Raw genomic sequence first — 25,216 nt, forward strand, 5'->3', positions numbered from 1 at the left:
AGGTCCGGGGATTGCAGACGCCCTTACTAAGATCTTCAATGAGATCATTGATGCAAATTCGGACAACATCATACTGTTCGATAGGGCTCATAGAGCACTACGCCGGAAAGGTCTTTCCTCTGAGGCGCCCAGAGAGGTTATATGTCGTCTTCATTACTATCACGTCAAGGAGGAGATTCTTACTAAAGCCCGCAAACTAGATCGACTGGAATTTGATAAGAATGTGATTCAGATCTTTCCAGACCTGTCATGGTCTACGCTCCAGCAACGTCGATCTCTTAAACCCCTGACGGAGGCTCTTAAAGAGAAGGGTATACGATTCCGATGGGGCTTTCCCTTTAATATTCAAGCCACATTTGAGGGAAGACAGGTTTTCTTGCACACGCCAGACGACTTGGATAATTTTTGTTCTACACGGTCTATACCTAAACTTGCCTTATCGGATTGGACACAATCCTACCACCGTTTTGATCCTCCGAAGCCTCCAGCCCCACGGGCGTCTTGGACCCCGGTCAACAACAGGAAACGGGGTTCGAACCGGTCGCCCCCGAATAATGGCGAAGCTGGGACTTGATATATATAACATGTCTCTTTCTCCTTGATATAAAGTCGTTTGATAAAGCTTAGCATTAAGCGGCTCTGCTTGGTCCTTAGATGTCTGGTAGAGCCAATTCGGGAGCGCAGTGCCAGGTCACTGCTCTTCCTCCACACCAGTGAGTCTGCTTTAAAGTTTAGTCACTTAGTGATACTACCTTTGCATGCTTATACCCCTTCCCTTTCCCCGACACTCCTGTTGATTGTATCTGTTGCGCCCTATTGCTTTCTATAAGATTTTATTTTATTTTTTATTTTCAATTGTCTAGATAGAGATGACTGTCCCCACTGCGTTTACTATAAAATAGGGGGACCCTTATATGTATAATGAAGATGTCAGATGGTTATTTTTGGAGTCTCCTTAGTTATACGCTGTACTGTTCTTGTCCCGAGGTTGTGTTGTCTCTACTGTACCCCAGTTGGGTCAGGCCGCCTGCCTGTTTTGGCTCTTAAGTCGTGGGTATGATCTCCCTACGACTTAACGGCGGTGTAATTACCACTTTACAAGACGTAATATTATTGTCATATAGTTCTTTATTCTCTGTACTGGTCTTTCTTCTTGTGCTTTTCTCTTTCTTGCTCTTTCTCCCTCCCTCTTCTCTCTTGGTCTCTCTGCCTATCTCCATTGTAGCCCGAGGTACCCAACACGGTCGGACCCTGTACCTTTCTCGCATTCTCGGTAAGTCAATGTTACCTTTATTGTTCACTGTAGACAACCAATTCAACTTTCCCAATGTCTTCTGACCTTAGGCTATGTTCCTTCAACGTGAAGGGGCTTAATATTCCTGAAAAAGCGGTCCACTTTGCTACGGGAGTTATGGGCGGAGCGCATAGACATTGCTTTTCTCCAGGAGACCCATTTTAAAAGTCAAGCCTCCCCTAAATTAGGGAATTATCATTATCCCCAAGTTTTTTGTAACAATAACGCTGTCAATAAATCCCTGGGGGTAGCGATATTAGTGGCACGCCGGGTCCCGGTCACGGATGCTTCCCACCTGATTCTAGAAGAAGGTCGGTGCCAGGTTGTTAAATGCACAATACACAACCAGGTCTATACTCGTTAATATATACGCTCCTAATAAACGCCAAAGACCGTTATTCACCAAAATACTGCGACAACTAGAGCCCATTAAAGAAGGGCGTCTGATTGTGGGGGGCGACTTTAACTGGTCCCTAGGCCCGGGGATAGACTGTTCCCCTTCCCTGACTAGACGGCTGACACGGGATCACCGTCGTGTGAGCCGACTTCTCCGTGAGTTTCAGTTGATGGACTTATGGAGAACTCAACATCTGACGGGAAAGGATTACACCTTCTTTTCTAGCATAGGTTTTTACACTTATTCCCTTCAAGTGCAATTGGGCACATCACGTGGTCAGACCATGCCCAGGTATATATCTCCGTTTCACTCTCCCCGGCCACCACCGTACCATGGTCATGGAGGTTTAATAATTCTTTGACGCAAGATCCTTGTTTAAAGGCCAAACTCACCTCCGCCATCTCAGACTATATTGCGACAAATGACACCCCAGACGTTAGTGCAGTTACAATTTGGGAGGCACACAAATGTGTAGTTCGGGGAAGATATACAGCTTGGCTCTCAGCTCAAGAAGGAGCGAATGGCACAGAGGCAGCAGCTCATTGAACGAATAGCGACCCTAGAGGCCTCGAACCAGTCCTCCCTTGATGCAGGGGTCTTTCTCAAACTAACTGAGGCTCGTCAAGCCCTAAATAAATTTTTATGGGATAAAACCAAATTGGGAATGACCAAGTGTCGCCATAAATTTTATTTGTGGGGCAACAAACCAGGTGCTATGCTCGCTAGGGCATTAAGGGCCCAAAGACTGCAGTCTTATGTTCGCTCCGTTCATGGGCCGGGGGGACATGCTGCAAATCCATTGCCTCAGAATGCTCATTCCTTCCAAAATTACCACGAGTCCCTCTATAATCTTAGAAAAGACCAAACCCCTCAGGCCACCACTGATCTGAGGGTACTGATACAGAGAAACCTGGCGGAAATCGAATTTCCAAAACTTCCTGAGTCAGACTTGGACACCCTGGAACAACCCTTTACTATAGAGGAGCTGGAAGCAGCCTTGGCAGCTACACCGACTGGGAAGAGTCCAGGCCCGGATGGTTTCCCAGTCGGGATACTATAAAGCCTTCAAACAATCCTTGTTGCCCCTCTTCTTGAAGGCGTGCAATGCCATCTCTGCCACGAAAGGCTTTTCGCCGCAGACCCTGGAAGCACATATAACTGTAATCCCAAAAGAGGGTAAGGACCCCACCCAGTGCTCGAGCTACCGACCTATTTCCCTCCTTAACTGCGACATTAAACTCTTTGCCAAGCTGCTTGCGGGACGTTTAGGCCGCCTTCTCCCTCAGGTGATTCATGGGGACCAGGTGGGATTTATACTGGGACGAGAGGCTAAGGATAACACCTCTAAAGTTATTGATCTCATCCACCATGCTCAAAGCGGGTCCTCCCACATGGTCCTCTTGTCCACTGACACGGAGAAGGCCTTAGACAGGATAGACTGGCAGTTTATGGAAGGTCTTCTTGAGCACATGGGTCTGGGTCCGACCTGTCTTAGTCGTATATTGACTCTTTATAAGTTACCATCGGCTAGGGTCCGGGTGAACGGTGCCATCTCTGCTCCCTTTATGATACGAAATGGAACAAGACAAGGCTGCCCTCTGTCCCCGCTTATATTTGTTCTCTGCATGGAGGCACTTGCGAGAGCAATTCGGGCCAATCCAAATATTCACGGCGTATGGGCGGGGAAGCGGGAACATAAATTGGCACTGTATGCAGACGACCTTTTGGTGGCTACTTTGACGGACCCGGTAACTTCTCTTCCAGCGCTTATGCAAGAATTCAATAGATTCAATTTGCTCTCCAATTTTAAGGCAAATTACACTAAGTCGGTGGCCTTGAATATTTCAACGCCTTCACGAGTACTGGAAGGCATTTGAGATTTGTTTCCGTTTCAGTGGCATCCTACTCAGCTAAAGTACTTAGGAGTTCTCCTGACTAAAGACCTCTCTGACTTATATCGGGTAAACTTCCTTCCATTATTGCATGAGATTAACACGGATTTTAATAAATGGGCTACACTCCAATTTACTTGGCTGGGTAGGATTAACACGGTAAAGATGACATCCTCCCTAAAGTTCTGTATCTGCTGCAAACGTTGCCTATAACAGTACCAACCTCCTTTTTCACTACTTTACAGTCATCTGTTGGTCGTTTCGTTTGGGGACGGAGAGGGCACCGGCTTTCCCAATTCACACTGACCCGTACGCGTAGAGAAGGTGGTTTACAACTACCTCACTTTATCAGCTATTATTACGCTGTGCATCTGTCCAGAGTTATTGACATGACCAGATCTCCCTATACTAAGCAATGGCCATCAATAGCTGAAATGACTGCAGGTACCCCCTTAGTTATCCAAAAATCCCACGCATAAAACACCCCACCCTAGACTCGACCCTTAAGATATGGCGGAAATTTAGGCACTTAGATTCTTTCAGTCCGAGTCCCTCCTTGCCGACACCTTTATTATTTAACCCAGACCTACCCGCAAATCCCCTCTCCTTGTCTCAGTCCTCAGTATGGGCTAAAGCTGGCATATCTCGGTTGAGTCACCTGATTGGTTCGTCGGGATTCCATCCCTTCGCAGACTTGCAACGATCTTTTAACCTACCGCCTAATTCTTTTTGGGCTTACTTACAAATTCGGCATTAAGTTGCTGCGACATCAACTCGTGCGGTGGGATGGAGACCGACGACTTTTGAATCCTTGTGTCTTTCTGAGAATTTGCCACGGCACCTAATATCTCTATTGTACAGACAATGCCTTTCGAGCACTTCCACTCAACCCCTGGCATTCGTTACGGCATGGCATGAGGACCTCGGTAGAGAACTGACCTCTGACCAATGGTCACGTATTTATCAGTTCACATTTGCTAGTTCTCCCTCACTCCAAGTACTGGAGACACAATACAAAGTGGTGTCGAGATGGTATAGATGTCCAGATCGAGTCCACCATATGTATCCGAGTGTTTCGGATGTCTGCTGGAGGTGTGGCCGGTCTCGAGGCACTCCTTGCCATGTATGGTGGCGGTGCCCGGGACTAGCTTTCTTCTGGCAACAGATTCATTCTATTACCAGGCATATCACAGGACTCCCAATACCTGAGACACCTGAGTTTTGGTTACTTAATTTGATTGACCTACCATTATCCCAGTTTAAGAACTCCCTATTGCGACATTTAATGAATGCTGCTAGAGCGACCATTCCGTGCTTCTGGAGATCTCAGGTACAGCCTCCCATTGCCAGGTGGTTCCAAAGAATCGATCACTATATGTCAATGGAGGACTTGACGGCTTCTTCCGAACAGTCTGTGTCCCGATTCCAGCGGTCTGGTTTGACTGGCTGGAATTCAAGGTAACGCAGGAATACAAAACTTATGTGCTACGCTCCATTCCTACGACACCTTAGGGCTGGGATGGAGATGGCGGTTCCTCTCTCTCTTTCTTTTTCTCTCCCTTTCTTTGTCTGTCCTTTATGCTTCTTGTATGCTCTATTCTCCCGGTTATTAATATCTGAAGATAATACAGATTATTGTCTCTAGCTAAGTGGGCTAATTATGTCATACATTGCTTTTGCTTCTTGTATTCTTAGTCTACGATTGGAACGACAGCTTCTGCTGTAAGAAAACTTTTATTATTTGCAATTCCATTATGCTGTACACTTATCTCTTTATTAATAAAAACTCAATTTGCAAAAAAAAAAAAAAAAAAAAAAGATGAATTGACACACTGCGATGTTGCAATACCAGACGAACCGACTCCTGAATAGATTGCACCTTGTCCTGAGGGAGAAATATCCTCTGAAGCACAGTGTCCATGATCATGCCCAGGAACTGAAGACGTTGCGTCGGTTGCAACAGACTTCTGGAGGTTTATGATCCAACCGTGAGTAGTTAGAAATTCTTGGGTGATTTTCATATCATTCAACAACTTCTCTTCCAAGTGAGCCTTTAGAAGCAAGTCGTCCAAGTACGGAACAATATTCACTCCCTGAGCGTGTAAGTGTGCCATCATTACTGCCATGACCTTTGTAAAAACTTGAGGTGCTGAGGAAAGACCGAAAGGTAAGGCTTGGAATTGAAAATGCAAATTCTTGACTGCAAACCTGAGAAAACTCTAGTGTGGAGGCAAAATCGGAATATGGAAATAAGCATCCTTGATATCGATGGACACCATAAAGTCCCCCATGTCTAGACCTGCTATAAGAGCGCAGGGACTTCATCATGAATTTGAAAACCCTCAAAAAGGGATTGAGACCCTTCAAATTCAGAATGGGTCTCACCGAGCCGTCTGGCTTCGGTACCACGAATAGACTGGAATAAAAGCCCTGTTTTTGTTGGTGGAGAGGAACTGGAACAATGACTCCCATATCCAGAAGATTTTGGACCGCCTGAAGAAGGGAATACTGACGTTCCCGCGAAACTGACAAACCTGTGGTAAAAAATCTTGGAGGAAGTTTTAACTGAAAATAGAGTTTGTTACCCTGGAAAATTATGTCTCTGTGCAGGTCACTGACCAAACTTGTCCGAACTCCAGCAGACGTGCTCCCACCCTGAGAGCCCCCAGGAGGGAGGGTAGCCAGTCATGCAGAGGGCTTAGCGGCAGGCTTCGGGTCCTGCTGCAAAGTTGCTGGGGTTGCAGGAAGACCTCGGCCTCTGTTACCTCTGAACGAGGTGGATTCACCTCTGCCACGTCCTCTAAATTTGGTCGGAACTCAAAAGGACCGAAAGGAAGGTCCAGAAAAAGTTTTCCTAGGAGCTGGAGCTGCCAAAGGAATATACGTTGACTGTGGCCTTGGAAATCAGAGTATCCAATTCTTGACCGAAGAGAAACTCATCATTAAATGGAATAGCTTCCACAGCTTTCTTAAGATTCCGCACCTGCCTGCCATTCCAGACAAAGCAGAAATTCTGGATCCAATCGTTCCAGTGTCCTTGGCCGCCTCACCTAAATACACAGCAGATTCTCTGATATGTTCAGCCAAAGTAGCCAATTGTTCACAGGATAGACCAGATTGTAGACCTGCTACCAATTGTTCCGCCCAGGCCTCTATTGCCTTGTTAACCCAAAGACCTACCAGTGTAGGACGAAGAAGTACATCAGCTGCAGAATATATATATATAGACTTTAAAGTATTTTCCAATCTCTGATCTGCCTGCTCCTTTAAGGAGGCAGCACTAGCTACCGGCAGAACGGTAATCTAGATAAGGAAGGATCCACCAAAGGAGGGAGGGTTTTCCCACTTAGATCTATTTTCCTCTGGAAAAGGCTAAGAAAGCAACGGCCGGTGGTTAATCTGAAACGTCTTGTCCGGGTGCTTCCATGCTAGAGCAAAATGATTGTCAATCTCAGCAGAAATGGGAAAGGAAACCGCATCCCTTCGTTTTTTGAGAAAAAAAAGTACAGTTGCGGCTGAGCAGTATCTGACTCTAATCTGTAGAACCTGACACACTGCTAAAATAAGAGCGTCTAAACCCTCAGATTGAAATTCCATTTCTTCCTGAACTAACTCAGTTTCTGAATCTAGTTTCACTTTCCCCTCCTCAGGGGGAGGCCAATCTTCAGCATCTGACTCATCAGACTGCAACACAGTTGGTAAAAGTCTTTTTTGTGACCGATTGTGAAGTATGAGTAGTAGGAGACCTTGACGCCCCCATGGTTCTCCTTAGACACTCAACTGACCTGGCCAGATTAAGAGCCCAATCTGGCTCAGGTAACGGAGACTGGGACCTGGCCACTTCTCTATCTTTACGAGAAACCGCCTGTTCCGCAGACAAATCGGACATGACTCCTGTCAGTTGAGATAACCCAGAGGGAGAAGGGTCCTGTACAGTGGTCGAACTCTCCCCTGGGTTAGTTGATGCACAGTTCTCACAATATAAAGAACCTTCAGTATGTTAGGTAAACTTTGCTGAACATTTCTTGCAGGCATAAGCTTTTGTGAAGCCTTAGACCAGGGATGGGGAACTCCAGCTGTTGTTGAACTACACATACCAGCATGCCTTGCTACAGTTTTGCTATTTGGCCATGCTAAAACTGTTGCAAGGCATGCTGTGATGTGTAGTTCAACAGCAGCTGGAGGGCCGAAGGTTCCCCATCCCTGCCTTAGACTGATTACTCCTGATGGTCATACTGTAAATGTCAGTCACAGACACAGTATAAGAAAGGAAAAGGAAGGGAGAGCACACGTGAAGGAACCAGTCACAGATGCCTATACAGTAAAAAAAAAAAAAAAACAACCACACACAACACACCTGTAATCTAGTAGGCAGTTTCACTATAAATACCTATATATAAATGTGGCTCTAGTCGCGGGACTCTCCACACCCCCAGCAAACACACTACCAGTTCAGTGGCTGGTCAGGTAACTTTAGGCTCTGGTACAGTGAACCCTGCTGCAGTAAGCGCTGTGAGTAATGGCGCTGAGACAGCGGAGACACGCGCTCACCCGTTGGAAGCAGGAGCCGTCCAGGAATATAGCTCCGCCTACCGCTACTGGTGCCCAGAGCGTAGCTCCGTCCTGCTATTGGCGCCCATTCCGGAAGCCGCTCGGAGCGTAACCCCGCCCCCCGCCAATGGCGCCTATTCACACAAGCCGGGAAGTGAATCCGCTCTGAGTATAGCTCCGCCCCCCCTCCATGGCGCCCAAACATGCTTTAAACTAGACCGCGGCAAGGTACAGAACTACCACCACAGCTAGCACTGGGGGAAAGTGCCTTGTTAGTCTTATTAACTGGGGACTCTGCTAATCAGAGCCCCGATGCATACTTACTCCTGCCTTGCGATCCGGCCAGGGCACAGGCTGTGGGGACCATTCTGGAATTACCCCTGGGACTGATGTCCCTATAGCCAGGAGCTGAGGCTACAGTTTAATAAATAAAAAATAAAAAAAGTGCCACCGGAAGCTCCCACGATGCAGACAGGCAGGGGCAGTAGGCTGCCTGTCAGTCCTCAGTCATTTTAAAAGAAAATTTTCTCTGGAGAAGCCCAGAGAGAAGGACCGGCTCCCTTGGGCACATTTTTCAAACTGGCCTGTGGGGGGGGGGGGGGGGGGGGGGGCATAGAAGGGAGGAGCCAGCCACAGTTCTAAAGAGCCGGCTCCAATTAGCCACCATCTACACCCTACGGTGAAGACCTTCCAGTGTCCCCTAGTGGATGAAGGAGAAATGCAGATAAGCATTCTGTATATCCAGGGATACCATGTAATCTCCGGGTTACATCGCCAGCACAATAGAGCGCAATGTTTCCATACGAAACTTGGCTACCCTCACAAATTTCAGTGACTTGAGGTTGAGTATAGGCTCGAAAATAAGAATTTACTTACCGATAATTCTATTTCTCGTAGTCCGTAGTGGATGCTGGGAACTCCGTAAGGACCATGGGGAATAGCGGCTCCGCAGGAGACTGGGCACATCTAAAGAAAGCTTTAGGATCACCTGGTGTGCACTGGCTCCTCCCCCTATGACTCTCCTCCAAGCCTCAGTTAGGATACTGTGCCCGGACGAGCGTACACAATAAGGAAGGATTTTGAATCCCGGGTAAGACTCATACCAGCCACACCAATCACACTGTACAACTTGTGATCTGAACCCAGTTAACAGCATGATAATAGAGGAGCCTCTAGAAAAGATGGCTCACTACAACAATAACCCGAATTTTTTGGTAACAATAATTATGTACCAGTATAGCAGACAATCCGCACTTGGGATGGGCGCCCAGCATCCACTACGGACTACGAGAAATAGAATTATCGGTAAGTAAATTCTTATTTTCTCTGACGTCCTAGTGGATGCTGGGAACTCCGTAAGGACCATGGGGATTATACCAAAGCTCCCAAACGGGCGGGAGAGTGCGGATGACTCTGCAGCACCAAATGAGAGAACTCCAGGTCCTCCTCAGCCAGGGTATCAAATTTGTAGAATTTTACAAACGTATTTGCTCCTGACCAAGTAACTGCTCGGCAAAGTTGTAAAGCCGAGACCCCTCGGGCAGCTGCCCAAGATGATCCCACCTTCCTTGTGGAGTGGGCATTTACAGATTTTTTTGGCTGTGGCAGGCCTGCCACAGAATGTGCAAGCTGAATTGTACTACAAATCCAACGAGCAATCGTCTGCTTAGAAGCAGGAGCACCCAGCTTGTTGGGTGCATACAGGATAAACAGCGAGTCAGATTTTCTGACTCCAGCCGTCCTGGAAACATATGTTTTCAGGGCCCTGACCACGTCAAGCAACTTGGAATCCTCCAAGTCCTTAGTAGCCGCAGGTACCACAATAGGTTGGTTCCTGTGGAATGCAGAAACCACCTTAGGTAGAAATTGAGGACAAGTCCTCAATTCTGCCCTGTCAGAATGAAATATTAAGTAAGGGCTTTTATATGATAAAGCCGCCAATTCTGACACACGCCTGGCTGAATCCAGGGCTAACTCGTCACTTTCATGTGAGATATTTTAAGTCCACAGTGGTGAGTGGTTCAAACCAATGTGACTTTAGGAAACTCAACACAACATTGAGATCCCAAGGTGCCACTGGAGGCACAAAAGGAGGCTGTATATGCAGTACCCCTTTTACAAATGTCTGAACTTCAGGCACTGAAGCCAGTTCTTTTTTGGAAGAAAATGGACAGGGCCGAAATTTGAACCTTAATGGACCCCAATTTTTGGCCCATAGACAGTCCTGTTTGCAGGAAATGGAGGAAACGACCCAGTTGAAATTCCTCTGTAGGGGCCTTCTTGGCCTCACCCCACGCAACAAATTTTCGCCAAATGCGGTGATAATGTTTTGCGGTTACGTCCTTCCTGGCCTTGACCAGGGTAGGGATGACTTCATCCGGAATGCCTTTTTCCTTCAGGATCCGGCGTTCAACCGCCATGCCGTCCAACGCAGCCGCGGTAAGTCTTGGAACAGACAAGGCCCCTGCTGGAGCAGGTCCTTTCTTAGAGATAGAGGCCACGGTTCGTCCGTGAGCATCTCTTGAAGTTCCAGATACCAAGTCCTTCTTGGCCAATCCGGAACCACGAGTATAGTTCTTACTCCTCTCCTTTTTATGATTCTCAGTACTTTTGGTATGAGAGGCAGAGGAGGGAACACATACACTGACTGGTACACCCACGGCGTTACCAGAGCGTCCACCGCTATTGCCTGAGGGTCCCTTGACCTGGCGCAATATCTGTCTAGTTTTTTGTTTAGACGGGACGCCATTATGTCCACCTTTGGTTTTTCCCAACGGTTTACAATCAGGTGGAAGACTTCTGAGTGAAGTCTCCACTCTCCCGGGTGAAGGTCGTGTCTGCTGAGGAAGTCTGCTTCCCAGTTGTCCACTCCCGGAATGAACACTGCTGACAGTGCTATCACATGATTTTCCGCCCAGCGAAAATCCTTGCAGCCTCTGCCATTGCCCTCCTGCTTCTCGTGCCGCCCTGTCTGTTTACGTGGGCGACTGACGTGATGTTGTCCGATTGGATCAATACCGCCTGACCCTGAAGCAGGGGTTTCGCTTGACTTAGGGCATTGTAAATGGCCCTTAGTTCCCGAATGTTTATAAGAAGAGATGTCTCCAGGCTTGACCATAAGCCCTGGAAATTCCTTCCCTGTGTGACTGCTCCCCAGCCTCGCAGGCTGGTATCCGTGGCCACCAGGACCCAGTCCCGAATGCCGAATCTGCGGCCCTCTAGAAGATGAGCACTCTGCAACCACCACAGGAGGGATACCCTTGTCCCTGGTGACAGGGTTATCCGTTGAAGCATCTGAGGATGCGACCCGGACCATTTGTCCAGTAGGTTCCACTGTGCGTGGAATCTGCCGAATGGGATTGCTTCGTAGGAAGCAACCATTTTTACCCAGAACCCTTGTGCATAGATGCACTGGGACTTGGTTCGGTTTTAGGAGGTTCCTGACTAGCTCGGATAACTCCCTGGCTTTCTCCTCCGGAAGAAGCACCTTCTTTCTGGACTATGTCCAGAATCATCCCTAGGAACAGAAGACAAGTCGTTGGAACCAGCTGCGAATTTGGAATATTGAAAATCCAATCGTGCTGCCACAACACTACCTGATATAGTGCTACCCCGATCTCCAACTGTTCCCTGGATCTTACCCTTATCAGGGAATCGTCCAAGTAAAGGATAACTAAAATTCCCTTCTTTCGAAGGAATATCATCATTTCGGTCATTACTTCAGTAAAGACCCGGGGTGCCGTGGACCATCCCTACGGCAGCGTCCGAACTGATACAGTTCTGTACCATAACCTGAAATACCCTTGGTGAGAAGGGTAAATTTTGACATGAAGGTAAGCATCCTTGATGTCCCGAGACATCATGTAGTCCCCTTCTTCCAGGTTTGCAATCACTGCTCTGAGTGACTCAATTTTGAATTTGAACCTTTGTATGCAAGTGTTCAAAGATTTTAGATTTTAGAGTTTAAAATCGGTCTCACCGAGCCGTCTGGCTTCGGTACCACAATAGTGTGGAATAATACCCCGTTCCCTGTTGCAGGAGGGGTACCTTGATTATCACCTGCTGGGAATACAGCTTGTGAATGGCTTCCAAAACTGCATCCCTGTCAGCGGGAGACGTCGGTAAAACAGACTTTTGGAAACGGCGAGGGGAATACGTCTCAAATTCCAATTTGTACCCCTGAAATATTATCTGAAGGATCCAGGGGTCTACTTGCGAGTGAGCCCACTGCGCACTGAAATTCATTGAGAACGGGACCCCACCGTGCCTGAACTTGTAAAGCCCTAGCGTCATACTGAGGGCTTGGCATAGGCGGAAAAGGGTTTCTGTTCCTTGGAACTGGCTGATCTCTGCAGCCATTTTCCTCTCCCTCTGTCACGAGCAGAAAAGAGGAAACCTTTTGCCCGCTTGCCAACCAGGACTGCGCCTGATAATACGGCGTCTTATTTTGAGAGGCGACCTGGGGTACAGCCCCTCTTTTAAGGCAATACTTCCAAATGCCGTTTGGAATCCGCATCACCTGACCACTTTACTGGAATAATTGGACAACGCACTTATACTTGATGCCAGTCGGCAAATATTCCGCTGTGCATCATGCATATATAGAAATGCATCTTTTAATTGCTCTATAGGCAATAATATACTGTCCTTATCTAGGATATCATATTTCCAGTCAGGGAATCCGACCACGCCAACGCAGCACTGCACATCCAGGCTGAGGCGATTGCTGGTCGCAGTATAACACCAGTATGTGTGTAAATACATTTTAGGATACGCTCCTGCTTTCTATCAGCAGGATCCTTAAGGGCGGCCATCTCAGGAGAGGGTAGAGCCCTTGTTTTTACAAGCGTGTGAGCGCTTTATCCACCCTAGGGGGTGTTTCCCAACGCACCCTAACCTCTGGCGGGAAAAGGTATACTGCCCATAACTTTTTTGAAATTATCAATTGTTATCGGGGGGGAAACCCACGCATCATCACACACCTCATCTTATTTCTCAGATTCAGGAAAACTACAGGAAGTTTTTCCTCACCAAACATAATACCCCTTTTTTTGGTGGTATTCATATCAGAAAAGTGTAAACTTTTCCCATTGCCTCAATCATGCAATGTGTGGCCCTATTGGAAATCACGGTTGTCTCTTCACCGTCGACACAGGAGTCAGTACCCTTGTCAGCGTCTGTATCTGAGGTAACGGGCGCTTTAGGGCCCCTGTATGAGACGTCTGGACATGCACAAGCTGAGTAGCCGGCTGTCTCATGTCAACCACTGTCTTTTATACAAAGCTGACACTGTCACGCAATTTCAACAGTACATCCACTCAGGTGTCGACCCCCAAGGGGGTGACAACACTATTTCAGACACTCTACTCCGTCTCATCATTTTTCTCCTCATACATGTCGACACCAACGTACCGACACACAGCACACACACAGGGAATGCTCTGATAGAGGACAGGACCCCACTAGCCCTTTGGGGAGACAGAGGGAGAGTTTGCCAGCACACACCAGAGCGCTATATATATACAGGGATAACCTTATATAAGTGTTTTTCCCCTTATAGCTGCTGTATTGTTATATACTGTGCCTAATTTGTGCCCCCCTCTCTTTTTTTAACCCCTTTCTGTAGTGTAGTGACTGCAGGGGAGAGCCAGGGAGCTTCCCTCCAACTGAGCTGTGAGGGAAAATGGCGCCAGTGTGCTGAGGAGATAAGGACGCCGAGAAAGGGGCGGAGCCTATCATCCTTTTTCTGTATGTTTTGGCAGGGGTTAAATGCATCCATATAGCCCAGGAGTTATATGTGATGCATTTATTTTAGCCATATAAGGTTTTTATATCGATTTATTGCGTCTCAGGGCGCTGCCCCCCCCAGCGCCCTGCACCCTCAGTGACCGGAGTGTGAAGTGTGCTGAGAGCAATGGCGCACAGCTGCGGTGCTGTGCGCTACCTTATCTGAAGACAGGATCGTCTTCTGCCGCCGATTTTTCCGGACCTCTTCGCTCTTCTGGCTCTGTAAGGGGGACGGCGGCGCGGCTCCGGTGACCCATCCAGGCTGAACCTGTGATCGTCCCTCTGGAGCTAATGTCCAGTAGCCTAAGAAGCCCAATCCACTCTGCACGCAGGTGAGTTCGCTTCTTCTCCCCTTAGTCCCTCGATGCAGTGAGCCTGTTGCCAGCAGGTCTTACTGAAAATAATAAACCTAAACTAAAACTTTCACAGAGAGCTCAGGAGAGCCCCTAGTGTGCACCCTTCTCGTCGGGCACAGAAATCTAACTGAGGCTTGGAGGAGGGTCATAGGGGGAGGAGCCAGTGCACACCAGGTGATCCTAAAGCTTTCTTTAGATGTGCCCAGTCTCCTGCGGAGCCGCTATTCCCCATGGTCCTTACGGAGTTCCCAGCATCCACTAGGACGTCAGAGAAAAGACTCATTGGGTTTTTGCACCAGAAACAGGGTTGAATAATAGCCTCTGCCACGCTGGGACTAAGGTACCGGCACAACCACTCCTGTACTCAGAAGGGACCCTACCACCGTTTGTAAAGCCTGCAAATTCAACGGGTCCGAAGAGAGTACCGTAGTGCAGAACTGGTGAGTGGGTTGTCTCTTGAATGAGACAGTGTACCCGTGAGAGAACGTCCAGTACCCAAGCGTCTGAAGTGGTCTTTTACCAGACCTGGGCCTCCCACCTTGGGGTCGAAGCAGGCTGCCGGGCTACCCAGGACTGTTTCATCTTGGGCTTGGTGGTCTTGGGAGCACGAGATTGTCTGGGGTAAGACTGACCCTTGTCTTTCCCTTGAGGTCGAAAGGAAAGAAAAGTGGTCGTCTTCGCCTTCTGAGTAGAAGGATTAGTAGGAAGAAAAGCAGTCTTAGCAGCTGCTAATTCAGACACTATTTTATTCAGGTCCTCTCCAAATAAAATGTCTCCAGTAAAGGGGTGTACCACCAAGATCTTCTTGGAGTCCAAATCCATTTTCCACGACTTTAACCACGGTATGCGGCGAGCCAGGATAGAAGTGGATGATGCTTTGGCTGCCAGTACCCCCGCCTCAGAGGAGGCCTCCTGAATGTAATAGGCAGCGGTGCATATGTGAGACAGGTATTGTCTGGCTTTGTCAGAAATATCCTCCGCCAGCTCATCCTCTAGCGCCTGAACCCACGCCTCAATACCTTTTGCAGCCCAAGAGGCAGCCATGGTGGGCCTATGAATGGCCCCTGCGAGGGAATATATAGTTTTCAGGCATCTCTCCACTCGATTATCTGTCGGTTCCTTCAGGGAGGTGACAGTGGTGACAGGCAGAGTAGACGACACCACGAGACGGGTGACGTGTGAATCCACCGGTGGTGGATTTTCCCACTTACTACATAACTCTGCAGGGAGAGGATAGCGAGCCAAAGCCCGTTTAGGGAGCGGGAATTTCTTACCTGGGGTAGACCAGGGTTCCTTCCTGATGTCCACAAGATGATCATAATGGGGTAATACAGTTTTAACCACCTTCTGTTGTTTAAACATCAGTTTTCTTGGTCACTGTAGTGGAATCCTCATCCTCCGTGATTTGTAGGATCTGCTTAATAGCATCCACCAGGGCAGGGACATCAACCTGTAAGGTAAAATCCTCGTCTGTAACACATGATTCAGAGTCTGACAGGACCGTATGCTCCCCCTCCTCATCAGATGAAACATCAGAGAGGTTAGTGGATTGTGAGGAGGAAGCAGCCCACTTAGAGGACCCAGGGACATGGGAGTGACCTGGAGTAGATTTCTGTCTAACCAAAGACCGATTCACCTGCTGCAGCTGGGTAGACAAATTTTCCACCCAAGGCAGATTTACTATAGGGACAACTGTGGGGCCAGTGGCACCGGAGGTCCCATAGGGGAAACTAAACAGTCCACCAGAGTCCCCAGGGTAGTGAACATAGCCCAGGGTGGCTCCATTGTAGCTACAGGAGCTGCTGGCTGACTGGGAGGTGTATGACATTTAGAACACAGACCATTACACAATACTTCCCCCTCAGGTAAACCTCTGGAGCATACCTTGCATTTTACAGGAGCCTCCAGAGTTTTACTGCCCTTATTGTTAGACATTGTAATAAAGCAACAATCAGGATATTAGTAAGATGAAGCCAGACAGAGTACACAACCTGCGGACAAAGTACACAACCAGCATAAAAGAGTACACACACTTGTGAACTAAAACCCGGTGTACGCGACTAACACAATAAAATATCTGTATAGCAGATACATTATAGGACCCTGATGCACCTAGTCCCTTCAGGTACACAATATAGTGACAGCTACCTTAGATGGTAGGTAGGTGTATAAAATATTTTATATATATATATATTATATATATATATATATATATATATATATATATATATATATATATATATATATATATATAAAAAAACAGTATGGTCCTAGACCGGAGGTATATATCAGAATACTCGTACAATATATTTTGGAATACGTACACTCATTCTTAACTAACGCAGTCTGTAACAAGACATGTAGAATACTCAAGCGTCTGTAAAGTCTCAGCGCTGTGTACGGGATGGTCTACAGGGGAGACCTTGCCCTGCAATCCCAGAGACCAGCAGCATCTATGCTCAAAAGATGGTGCCCAGTGTCTCTGTCAGGAACTGAGGGAAGTGTGAGGCAGCTCCAGGGCGTGAAATCTGTGAGGAGATGGTGCCCTGGGCCGGGAGAGGGGCTACAGGTCAAGCACCAACTCTCCTATGCTGGGCCTCACTGCCGGTACTATGGAGCCTTACCAATAGGGGCGTTAGTACACCTGACCTGTATTCCCATGCCCTGGCGGATATAGTGGGGTCCCTGCTCGGCAACAGTGTCCACGCCAGCATCGCAGTGTCTCCCTAGACTGCGACCAGGAGCGTGATTTAGTGGCGGGTCCCACCTGGGAGACCCTCTTACCTCCTCCTTTCGTAGCAGCCATGCAAACCAGGAGAGCGTCTGCGACCATGTGCCTAAGCCGGAGTGTCTCCGCCGCAAGTACCCGGGATTTGAGCCGTGGAAGTATGCAACGCCGCTTGGGAGGCAACAGAGACGCAGCACTGAATGTCACCCTAACGTAACAGTGCTGCGGCCCTTGTAGTCTTCCCCTGCTTTTTCAGGGCTGCCCAGTGCAGCCCGTCTGTTAGGTGACCTGCTGCCTGCAGGCACCACACGAAACTGAGCTCTCAGTGCATGGAGGCAGGGTTATAGAGGCCCCAATGCATCCTGGGACAGTCAAAGCTTTGACTGATAGTGCCTCTGGATCAAGCTCCCGCTCTACACCCCGATGTTTTCCCTGTGGAACACAGTGTATCCCACTGCAGAAAAGTAAATTTTCACATAATGTTTATCTAAGTAAAAACACTTACTATAAACCAACCAGTGTATCTGTTCACCCATTTGTCTATTCTTTAATTTATGGTGTTGAATGTGGTAGAGCAATATGCCTTAAGTACTGCAGAGACTTCCTCCTGCTCTGCATACTGGTCTAGTCCTTATACAGTTCCTATAACTTTTTCTGTATCAATGCATAGTGAAAGCCTAGACCTGCACGGATTATCCCTGACAATGGCCACAGTGTCACAGATGTAGATTTTTCTAAAGCTTCACAAAAAATAAGAATTTACTTACCGATAATTCTATTTCTCATAGTCCGTAGTGGATGCTGGGACTCCGTCAGGACCATGGGGAATAGCGGGCTCCGCAGGAGACAGGGCACATCTAAAAAAGCTTTTAGGTCACATGGTGCGTACTGGCTCCTCCCCCTATGACCCTCCTCCAAGCCTCAGTTAGGTACTGTGCCCGGACGAGCGTACACAATAAGGAAGGATCTTGAATCCCGGGTAAGACTCATACCAGCCACACCAATCACACCGTACAACTTGTGATCTGAACCCAGTTAACAGTATGATCACACAAACGAAGTAGCCTCTGAACAGATGGCTCACAACAACAGTAATAACCCGATTTTTGTAACAATAACTATGTACAAGCATTGCAGACAATCCGCACTTGGGATGGGCGCCCAGCATCCACTACGGACTATGAGAAATAGAATTATCGGTAAGTAAATTCTTATTTTCTCTAACGTCCTAGTGGATGCTGGGACTCCGTCAGGACCATGGGGATTATACCAAAGCTCCCAAACGGGCGGGAGAGTGCGGATGACTCTGCAGCACCGAATGAGAGAACTCCAGGTCCTCTTTAGCCAGAGTATCAAATTTGTAAAATTTTACAAACGTGTTCTCCCCTGACCACGTAGCTGCTCGGCAAAGTTGTAATGCAGAGACTCCTCGGGCAGCCGCCCAGGATGAGCCCACTTTCCTTGTGGAATGGGCCTTTACAGATTTAGGCTGTGGCAGGCCTGCCACAGAATGTGCAAGTTGGATTGTACTACATATCCAACGTGCAATCGTCTGTTTAGACGCAGGAGCACCCAACTTGTTGGGTGCATACAATGTAAACAACGAGTCAGATTTTCTGACTCCAGCTGTCCTTGAAATATATATTTTTAATGCTCTGACAACGTCCAGTAACTTGGAGTCCTCCAAGTCGCTAGTAGCCGCAGGCACCACAATAGGCTGGTTCAAGTGAAATGCCGAAACCACCTTAGGGAGAAATTGAGGACGTGTCCTCAATTCTGCCCTGTCCGAATGGAATATCAGATATGGGCTTTTGTATGACAAAGCTGCCAACTCCGAAACTCTCCTGGCTGAAGCCAGGGCCAACAGCATGGTTATCTTCCATGTAAGGTATTTTAAATCTACCGATTTTAAAGGCTCAAACCAATGAGATTTGAGAAAATTTAGAACCACGTTCAAATCCCACGGTGCCACTGGAGGCACTATTGGGGGTTGTATATGTAGTACACCTTTGACAAAAGTTTGTACTTCAGGCACTGACGCCAATTCCTTCTGGAAGAAAATTGATAAGGCCGAAATTTGAACTTTAATGGACCCCAATTTGAGGCCCATAGACAATCCTGCTTGCAGGAAATGTAAGAATCGACCCAAGTGAAATTCTTCCGTTGGAGCCTTCTTGGCCTCACACCACGCAACATATTTTCTCCAAATGCGGTGATAATGTTGTGCGGTCACTTCTTTCCTGGCTTTAATTAAAGTAGGAATAACTTCCTCAGGAATGCCCTTCTCTTTTAGAATCCGGCGTTCAACCGCCATGCCGTCAAACGCAGCCGCGGTAAGTCTTGGAACATACAAGGTCCCTGCTGAAGCAGATCCCTTCTTAGAGGTAGAGGCCACGGATCCTCCGTGAGCATCTCTTGAAGTTCCGGATACCAAGTTCTTCTTGGCCAGTCCGGAGCTACCAGTATTGTTCTTACTCCTCTTTTCCGTATAATTCTCAGTACCTTTGGTATGAGAGGCAGAGGAGGGAACACATACACTGACTGGTACACCCACGGTGTTACCAGAGCGTCCACAGCTATTGCCTGAGGGTCTCTTGACCTGGCGCAATACCTGTCCAATTTTTTGTTGAGGCGAGACGCCATCATGTCCACCTTTGGTTTTTCCCAACGGTTCACAATCATGTGGAAAACTTCTGGATGAAGTCCCCACTCTCCCGGGTGAAGGTCGTGTCTGCTGAGGAAATCTGCTTCCCAGTTGTCCACTCCCGGGATGAACACTGCTGACAGTGCTACGACATGATTCTCCGCCCAGCGCAGAATCCTTGCAGCTTCTGCCATTGCACTCCTGCTTCTCGTGCCGCCTTGTCGGTTTACGTGGGCGACTGCAGTGATGTTGTCGGACTGGATCAACACCGGCTGACCCTGAAGCAGCGATTTTGCCAGGCTTAGAGCATTGTAGATCTCTCTTAGCTCCAGTATATTTATGTGAAGAGACGTCTCCAGGTTTGACCACACGCCCTGGAAGTTTCTTCCCTTTGTGACTGCTCCCCAACCTCGTAGGCTGGCATCCGTAGTCACCAGGACCCAGTCCTGTATGCCGAATCTGCGGCCCACTAACAGATGGGCAGTCTGCAACCACCACAGGACCTTGTTCTCGGTGACAGTGTTATCCGCTGATGCATGTGCAGATGCGATCCGGACCATTTGTCCAGCAGATCCCACTGAAATGTTCGTGCATGGAATCTGCCGAATGGAATCGCTTCGTACGAAGCCACCATCTTTCCCAGGACTCTTGTGCATTGATGTACTGACACAGTTCCTGGTTTTAGGAGGTTCTTGACAAGTTCGGATAACTCCCTTGCTTTCTCTTCCGGGAGAAATACCCTTTTTCTGAACCGTGTCCAGAATCATGCCCAGGAACAGCAGATGTGTTGTCGGGGTCAATTGAGATTTTGGAAGATTTAGAATCCACCCGTGTTGCTGAAGCACTACTTGTGTTAGCGCTACACCGACTTCCAGCTGTTCTCTGGACTTTGCCCTTATCAGGAGATCGTTCAAGTAAGGGATAATTAATACGCCTTTTCTTCGTAGAAGAACCATCATTTCGGTCATTACCTTGGTAAAGACCCGAGGGGCCGTGGACAACCCAAACGGCAGCGTTTGAAACTGATAATGACAGTCTTGTATCACGAACCTGAGATACCCTTGGTGTGAGGGGTAAATCGGGACATGTAGATAAGCATCTTTTATGTCCAAGGACACCATGAAGTCTCCTTCTTCCAGATTCGCTATCACTGCTCTGAGTGACTCCATCTTGAACTTGAATTTCTTTATGTACAGGTTCAAGGATTTCAGATTTAGAATAGGCCTTACCGAACCGTCCGGTTTCGGTACCACAAATAGTGTGGAATAATACCCCTTTCCCTGTTGTAGGAGGGAAAGGGGTATCACCTGCTGAGAATACAGCTTGTGAATGGCTTCCAAAACCGACGTCCTTTCTGAGGGAGACGTTGGTAAAGCAGACTTTAGGAACCGGCGAGGGGGAGACCTTTCGAACTCCAGCATGTAACCCTGAGATACTATCTGCAGGACCCACGGGTCCACTTGTGAGTGAACCCATTGATTGCTGAAAATCTTGAGTCGACCCCCCACCGTTCCTGAGTCCGCTTGTAAAGCCCCAGCGTCATGCTGATGGCTTTGTAGAAGCCGGGGCGGGCTTCTGTTCCTGGGCAGGGGCTGCTTGCTGCCCTTTCTTACCCTTTCCTCTGCCTCGCGGCAGATAAGACTGTCCTTTTGGTCGCTTTTTATAGGAGCGAAAGGACTGCGGCTGAAAAGGCGGTGTCTTTTTCTGTTGGGAGGGGGTCTGAGGTAAAAAAGTGGATTTGCCGGCAGTTGCCGTGGCCACCAGGTCCGAAAGACCGACCCCAAACAATTCCTCTCCTTTATATGGCAATACTTCCATATGCCTCTTGGAATCCGCATCACCTGACCACTGTCGCGTCCATAAACTTCTTCTGGCAGATATGGACATCGCGCTTACTCTTGATGCTAGAGTACAAACATCCCTCTGAGCATCTCGCATATAAAGGAAAGCATCCTTTAATTGCTCTAGAGTCAATAAAATACTGTCCCTATCCAGGGTATCAATATTTTCAGTCAGAGAATCCAACCACACTACCCCAGCACTGCACATCCAGGCTGAGGCTACTGCCGGTCGCAGTATAACACCAGTATGTGTGTATATACTCTTCAGTGTAGTTTCCAGCCTCCTATCTGCTGGATCCTTGAGGGCGGCCGTATCAGGAGACGGCAACGCCACTTGCTTTGATAAACGTGTGAGCGCCTTATCCACCCTAGGGGGTGTTTCCCAGCGCGCCCTAACCTCTGGTGGGAAAGGGTATAATGCCAATAACTTCTTGGAAATTAGCAGTTTTCTATCGGGGTTAACCCACGCTTCATCACACACGTCATTCAATTCCTCTGATTCTGGAAAAAATACAGGTAGTTTTTTCACCCCCCACATAATACCCCTTTTTGAGGTACCAGCAGTATCAGAGATCTGCAAAGCCTCCTTCATTGCCGTGATCATATAACGTGTGGCCCTATTGGAAAATACGTTTGTTTCTTCACCGTCGACACTAGATTCATCTGTGTCGGTACCCGTGTCGACTGACTGAGGTAAAGGACGTTTTACAGCCCCTGACGGTGTCTGAGACGCCTGAACCGGTACTAACTGGTTTGCCGGGCGTCTTATTTCGTCAACTGACTTTTGTAATGTGCTGACATTATCACGTAATTCCATAACTAAAGCCATCCATTCCGGTGTCGACTCCCTAGGGGGTGACATTACCATCATCGGCAATTGCTCTGCCTCCACACCAACATCGTCCTCATACATGTCGACACACACGTACCGACACACAGCAGCCACACAGGGAATGCTCTAATCGAAGACAGGACCCCCTAGCCCTTTGGGGAGACAGAGGGAGAGTTTGCCAGCACACACCAAAAGCGCTATAAATGTATATAAACAACCCTAGAAGGTGTTGTTTACTATATATGCGCTCTTAATATATAAATATCGCCAATTTATGCCCCCCTTCTCTTTGTTACCCTGTTTCTGTAGTGCAGTGCAGGGGAGAGACCTGGGAGCCTTCCTCACCAGCGGAGCTGAGCAGGAAAATGGCGCTGAGTGCTGAGGAGAATAAGCTCCGCCCCTTTTTCGGCGGGCTTTTCCCCGGTTTTTAAGAAACTGGCCTGGGTTAAAATACATACATATAGCCTTAATGGCTATATGTGATGTATTTATTTTGCCACTAAAGGTAATTATATTGCTGCCCAGGGCGCCCCCAGCAGCGCCCTGCACCCTCCGTGACTGAGTCAGTGAGCCGTGTGACAACAATGGCGCACAGCTGCCGTGCTGTGCGCTACCTTCAAGAAGACTGAGGAGTCTTCTGCCGCCTGCTTTCCGGACCTCCGTTCTGCCGTCTCTTCAGCGTCTGTAAGGGGGATCGGCGGCGCGGCTCCGGGACGAACCCCAGGCTGACCTGTGTTCCGACTCCCTCTGGAGCTAAGTGTCCAGTAGCCTAAGACTCCAATCCATCCTGCACGCAGGTGAGTTGGAAATCTCTCCCCTAAGTCCCTCGATGCAGTGATCCTGTTGCCAGCAGGAATCACTGAGATTGAAACCTAAAAAAAAAAACTTTTCTAAACAGCTCTTTAGGAGAGCCACCTAGATTGCACCCTCTCGGACGGGCACAAAAACCTAACTAAGGCTTGGAGGAGGGTCATAGGGGGAGGAGCCAGTACGCACCATGTGACCTAAAAGCTTTTTTAGATGTGCCCTGTCTCCTGCGGAGCCCGCTATTCCCCATGGTCCTGACGGAGTCCCAGCATCCACTAGGACGTTAGAGAAAATAGTTTGAAGCAACCAGATTCTGTCTATTATTTTAAGAATGCAATAAAGTATAGCTAGAATTTGATCGGTTGATATAGGCAACACCACCACTTGAATGTTTTAGAATCCTTAGTAAATGTACCCCATAGTGAGAGACAGTGGCTTGAATATCACTCTGAATAGTTGGGTAGCAAAGCTATAACTGAACTGTCTGCCACATGAATGTAATATCAAGGACACCTGTACTTCTATACTGGACTGATGTTTGCAGAACTTATCTAATTAACCTACAGCTCTTTATACAGTATTCTCTCGGCATGCCCAATTTGTACACCAGCATGGCATTTTGCCAGTCAAACATATATGTTATTTGTTTATTAATAGTTATAGTGCTTTACTGAGGATACTGAATAACTTGCATCAGTTACTGCCCCTGTTTAGCTTACGATCTATATTCCCTACAACACAGACAATCTTCCAATTAATCTTCCAGTATATTTGAGTGTGTGGGAGGAACTGGAGTATAAGAAGTATACACACAGACACAGGGAGACCCATGAAACTCCACAAATAGGACCCCTAGTGCTACCCAAGTTGTCACAACTTACTGTGGCTGTAAGGTTAATGCCGCCTTTGTCCTTTTTCTTGTACCCAATGTTTGGTGGTTTCTTGTTCAGTCGGATTCCAAAACCCTCCAGTTCATTTTCAATTATCTTTTTGTGTCCCAAAGGTTTCAACACATCCAAGACAATAAGGATTAAATTGCATGTGCGAGCCACTGAAGGATGAAATAAAAAAAGTCTACTTAAGTAGTTAATTCAACATGCTAGTACAGTGGTTCTCTACACCAGCCCTAAAGTACCCCAACAGTACTCTTGTGTGGTTTTCTGTACTCTGAAAGAGGCGAGCTAATCTATTTTTCTGTGTTAGAAATTATCCCTCCTGCTTCCACAGACAGAAATCCTAACAGCATGACCTGTTCGGGGTACTTAAGGGTTGGAGTTGAGAACTGCTGTGCTAGTAGTACATATAGCGTCAGAAAATGGGAGCTCACCTGCAATGACCTGCCGACCTCTGCCTTTTCCATCTTTAGCTCCCTCAATAATCCCAGGGAGGTCAAGCAGCTGCCAAAACAATAGTTATTTAATACTGCAGCAGTATTACATTTTGGTAACATTTGTCATGTGTGGCCTCTCAGGAGAAAAACTTTCCCACAAAGTATGTGTACCTGAATCTTGGCTCCTTTGTATCTAACAACTCCAGGAACTGTGGTCAAGGTAGTGAACTCATAGGCTGCCACTTCTGAGTAAACACCAGCCAAGTTACTAAGGAGCGTTGACTTTCCCACAGATGGGAATCCAACAAATCCAATTCGAGCATCTCCGGTCTTTGCAACATCAAAACCTATGAGACAGAATTCCAGATCAAACCACAAACACGCAACTTGCTTACCAGAAAAAAAAATAAAAAAACTACACACTACAAAAAAAAAAGTAATACAAAAAACAAAACAACAACAACATGGCTCACACCATCAGCCACAACCCATTCCATCTGCTACATAATGCTCTGCTCCTGAACTAAAGCTATAACTTACTATTGCTGTTATGCTTGCCGACTTAACTGATATAAAAAAAATAAAAAATGCTGCAATAGTAAAGTGAGCTGGTTGTATTTGTAGCAGATGTACGAAGTTATGTTGCTGGGCCAACATACAACACGATATGTGCTTAGTATCCAAGCCATCAGACACTTTAGACGAACAGACACATAACAGCATAAATTAGAAGTGTTTGGTACAACTTTTTTACAAA

At 47.6% G+C, this 25,216-nt stretch overlaps 1 protein-coding gene across 1 annotated transcript in view; it reads right to left on the minus strand.

Annotated features, from left to right (window-relative positions):
• The window catches only part of DRG1 (developmentally regulated GTP binding protein 1), an 88,226-nt gene that overhangs the window by 54,828 nt on the left and 8,182 nt on the right, over positions 1-25,216 (minus strand). Inside the window, exons 3-5 of the mRNA XM_063913084.1 lie at positions 24,631-24,806; positions 24,457-24,526; positions 24,011-24,180 (exon numbers count right to left, since the gene is read on the minus strand). Of these exons, the coding sequence (XP_063769154.1) occupies positions 24,011-24,180; positions 24,457-24,526; positions 24,631-24,806 (416 nt within the window). The remainder of the gene's footprint in view (positions 1-24,010; positions 24,181-24,456; positions 24,527-24,630; positions 24,807-25,216) is intronic.

Source organism: Pseudophryne corroboree, chromosome 1, assembly GCF_028390025.1.
Source record: "Pseudophryne corroboree isolate aPseCor3 chromosome 1, aPseCor3.hap2, whole genome shotgun sequence".
Classification (NCBI taxonomy): Eukaryota; Metazoa; Chordata; class Amphibia; order Anura; family Myobatrachidae; genus Pseudophryne; species Pseudophryne corroboree.